This window comes from Salvelinus sp. IW2-2015, unplaced genomic scaffold, assembly GCF_002910315.2.
Source record: "Salvelinus sp. IW2-2015 unplaced genomic scaffold, ASM291031v2 Un_scaffold1353, whole genome shotgun sequence".
NCBI classification, from domain to species: Eukaryota; Metazoa; Chordata; class Actinopteri; order Salmoniformes; family Salmonidae; genus Salvelinus; species Salvelinus sp. IW2-2015.
Genome location: NW_019942856.1, coordinates 120108 through 124668, shown reverse-complemented (window position 1 = coordinate 124668; position 4561 = coordinate 120108). Strand labels below are relative to the sequence as shown.

The window sequence follows — 4561 nt, the reverse complement described above, 5'->3', positions numbered from 1 at the left end:
TACTACCGCGAGGGTAACCTAGTCCTCATCTCTGCCCTCATACATACTACCTGAGGTAACCTAGTCCTCATCTCTGCCCTCATACATACTACCTGAGGTAACCTAGTCCTCATCTTGCCCTCTCTTACATACTACCTGAGGTAACCTAGTCCTCATCTCTGCCCTCATTACATACTACCTGAGGTAACCTAGTCCTCATCTCTGCCCTCTCATACATACTACCTGAGGTAACCTAGTCCTCATCTCTGCCCTCTCATCATACTACCTGAGGTAACCTAGTCCTCATCTCTGCCCTCTCATACATACTACCTGAGGTAACCTAGTCCTCATCTCTGCCCTCTCATACATACTACCTGAGGTAACTGTCCTCATCTCTGCCCTCTCATACATACTACCTGAGGTAACCTCGTCTCCTCTCTGCACCTCTTCATACATACTACCTGAGGTAACCTAGTCTCATCACCTGCCCTCTCTTACATACTACCTGAGGTAACCTAGTCCTCATTCTCCCTCTCATACATACTACCTGAGGTAACCTAGTCCTCATCTCTGCCCTCTCATACATACTACCTGAGGTAACCTAGTCCTCATCTCTGCCCTCATACATACTACCTGAGGTAACCTAGTCCTCATCTCTGCCCTCTCTACATACTACCTGGTAACTAGTCCTCATCTCTGCCCTCTCATACATACTACCTGAGGAACTAGTCCTCATCTCTGCCCTCTCATACATTACTCTGAGGTAACCTCGTCCTCATCTCTGCCCTCTCATCTTACATACTACCTGAGGTAACCTCGTCCTCATCTCTGCCCTCTCTTACATACTACGAGGTAACCTCGTCTCATCTTGCCTCTCATAATACTACTGAGGTAACCTCGTCCTCATCTCTGCCCTCTCTTACATACTACCTGAGGTAACCTCGTCCTCATCTCTGCCCTCTCTTACATACTACCTGAGGTAACCTAGTCCTCATCTCTGCCCTCTCATACATACTACCTGAGGTAACCTAGTCCTCACATCCCTCTATACATACTACCTGAGGTAACCTGTCCTCATCTCTGCCCTCTCTTACATACTACCTGAGGTAACCTAGTCCTCATCTCTGCCCTCTCATACATACTACCTGAGGTAACCTCGTCCTCATCTCTGTCCTCATACATACTACCTGAGGTAACCTAGTCCTCATCTCTGTCCCTCATACATACTACCTGAGGTAACCTAGTCCTCACTCCTGCCCTCTCATACATACTACCTGAGGTAACTAGTCCCTCCATCTCTGCTCTCATACCATACTACCTGAGGTAACCTAGTCCTCATCTCTGCCCTCTCATACATACTACCTGAGGTAACCTAGTCCTCATCTCTGCTCCTCATACATACTACCTGAGGTAACCTAGTCCTCACTCTTGCCCTCCATACATACTACCTGAGGTAACCTAGTCCTCATCTCTGCCCTCTTCATACATACTACCTGAGGTAACCTAGTCCTCATCTCTGCCCTCTCATACATACTACCTGAGGTAACCTAGTCCTCATCTCTGCCCTCATACATACTACCTGAGGTAACCTAGTCCTCATCTCTGCCCTCTCATACATACTACCTGAGGTAACCTAGTCCTCATCTCTGCCCTCTCATACATACTACCTGAGTAACCTAGTCCTCATCTCTGCCTCTCATACATACTACCTGAGGTAACCTAGTCCTCATCTCTGCCCTCTCATACATACTACCTGAGGTAACCTAGTCCTCATCTCTGCCCTCTCATACATACTACCTGAGGTAACCTAAGTCCTCATCTCTTGCCCTCTCATACATACTACCTGAGGTAACTCGTACCTCATCTCTTTGTCGCTCATACATACTACCTGAGGTAACCTAGTCCTCATCTCTGCCCTCTCATACATACTACCTGAGGTAACCTAGTCCTCATCTCTGTCCTCATACATACTACCTGAGGTAACCTAGTCCTCATCTCTGCCCTCTCATACATACTACCTGAGGTGATTCCAAAACAGATGACCGCCCCTTGGGGGACCGGAGGTGTCATTGCACTGTGGAATTTAGAATGTAGGCTTTTGGTGTTTTAGACATGAGTTGATTTAATCACAAATGTTGTTGACCTCTTGTAGAAAATCCAATCAGTGATTTATATTTTTCCTCCAATGCTTCTCAGTTTAACCCTCTTTCTTCCCTGTCCTTTTTTTGGGGGGGGGTAACAAATCTCCAATATATTTAACGTCTACGTGTACTCATTAAACTCCCCCTCTCCCAGGTATCCAAGGTGTTCCTGGGTGCCCATGCTCTGCTGGCTAATGGCTACGTGATGTCTCGTGTGGGAACATCTCAGATAGCGCTGGTGGCCAGGACCTTCAACGTGCCAGTCCTGGTCTGCTGTGAGACATACAAGTTCTGCGAGAGGGTGCAAACTGACTCCTTCGTCTCAAACGAGCTTGGTAATGTGGGAGTTATTTGGCCTCGTTGACTTTATTATGACATGTAAAGAGCTACAGTATGGGGGTTATCTTTCTAGAGATAATCAAGTCATCTAGTTTATGTAAAGCAAGTCATTTCCATTCTGCTTCTAGTCAACACCAGATAAGGATGTGCAAATGTGATTTTTAACTTCGATAGACAAACTTATCCACATTTTAAATTCTATTCTATTTCTAAACTTAACTAGAATTGAAATAGCATTGACGCAAACTGTAATAAGACTTTCACTAACCCTCGCTTTCGACCAATCACTTTCTTTCCTCAGATGACCCTGATGACCTGATTGTGACCCGGAAGGGGAAGACCCAGCTGGAGAACTGGCATGACGTCAGCTCCCTGGGGCTGTTGAACCTGGTCTACGACGTAACGCCACCAGATTTTGTTGACCTGGTCATCACAGACCTGGGCATGATCCCCTGTACCTCCGTTCCCGTTGTCCTCCGGGTCAAAAACCTGGACCAATAAGAGTGGAGAGGGGAGTAGGGGAGGACGTGGGGGGGTCTGATGCAGACTGATAATGTAGACTTGATCTGATTGTGTTCTAGAAGAAGTGCTCGTATGGCAAGTTATAGGCTGTCTCAAATGGCACCCTATTCCCTATATAGTGCACTACTTTAGACCAGGGCCCTATAGCACCCTATTCCCTATATAGTGCACTACTTTAGACCAGGGCCCTATCACACAACACAATGCCACAGATGTCATCAGTTTTGAGGGAGCGTGAATTGGCATGCTGACTGCAGGAATGTCCACAGAGCTGTTGCCAGAGAATTTAATGATAATTTCTCTACCATAAGCCGCCTCCAACCTCATTTTAGAGAAGTTGGCAGTACGTCCAACCGGTCTCACAACCACAGACCACGTGTCACCACGCCATCCCAGGACCTCCACATCCGGCATTGTCTGAGACCGCTACCCGGATAGTTGATGAAACAGAGTATTTCTGTCTGTATTAAAGCCTTTTGTGGTGAAAAATGTATTTGATTGGCTGCGTCCCGCGCCTGCCCGTCATCTGTAGAAATTCATAGATTAGGGTCTAATATTACTTAAATTTGACCGATTTCCTTATTGAACTGTAACTCAGTGAAATCTTTGAAATTGTTGCGTTATATTTTAATTCGTATAAACATGATAAACTGATCAAATACACTGAAAAAATATATAAACGCACATGTAAAGTGCTGCTCTCATGTTTCATGGTCCCAGTCTTGACTTCACTGCTCCCACAGCCATTTAGATTTGCCTTTGTTCTCTGGTCCCACTTCCCCACACTCTGATCCCCTTACCAGCGTCGGTTCCACTTCCCCACTCTGATCCCCTTACCAGCGTCGGTCCCACTTCCCCACACTCTGATCCCTTACCAGCGTCGGTCCCATTCCCCACACTCTGATCCCCTTACCAGCGTCGGTTCCACTTCCCCACACCTCTGATCCCTTACCAGCGTCGGTTCCACTTCCCCACACTCTGATCCCCTTACCAGTCGGTTCCACTTCCCCACACTGATCCCCCTTACAGCCGTCGTCCACTTCCCCACACTCTGATCCTTACCAGCTTCAGGCCATACCAAAGAACACACAGGAATCTTTGTTTAAAAACCCATTTCAGATGTACATTTATTTAAATGCTCAAAGCACAGGTGTGAATGTGTGCGCAGAGTAGACTCGCTGTTTGGCACTTCTGTCGTCTGACTTGGGCCAGATATCACAGTGGGTGGTGTAGCCTAGCATGTAGAAAGACTGAGGCGGGAGAGACTTTGTGTCTAAAGCCTCGTTCAACATCCACACTGGCTACTAAGAATGAAGCCATTTATCAGGTAGAACCTATGTATTGTAAGCCGGATGCTAGACTGGATATTGGAACATAGTACATTACAAAATGCCACCCTATATAGCACTACTTTTGACAAGGCCCTATGGCACCCTATTCCCTATATAAAGCACTACTTTTGACCAGGGCCTATGGCACCCTATTCCCTATATAGTACACTACTTTGACCAGAGATCTATGGGCTTGGAGCCTTATGGGCCATGGTCAAAAGTAGTGTACTATATAGGAATAGGGTGCCA

General features: G+C 46.7%; 1 protein-coding gene across 1 annotated transcript in view; it reads left to right on the top strand.

Moving 5' to 3' along the window:
* Positions 1 to 3172, top strand: part of LOC112070544 (translation initiation factor eIF2B subunit delta-like) — a 32940-nt gene extending 29768 nt beyond the window's left edge. The window contains 2 exon segments of the mRNA XM_024137967.2: positions 2275 to 2455; positions 2761 to 3172. Coding sequence (XP_023993735.1) covers positions 2275 to 2455; positions 2761 to 2960 — 381 coding nt within the window. The 3' untranslated portion in view covers positions 2961 to 3172.
* Positions 3173 to 4561: the final 1389 nt, after the last annotated feature.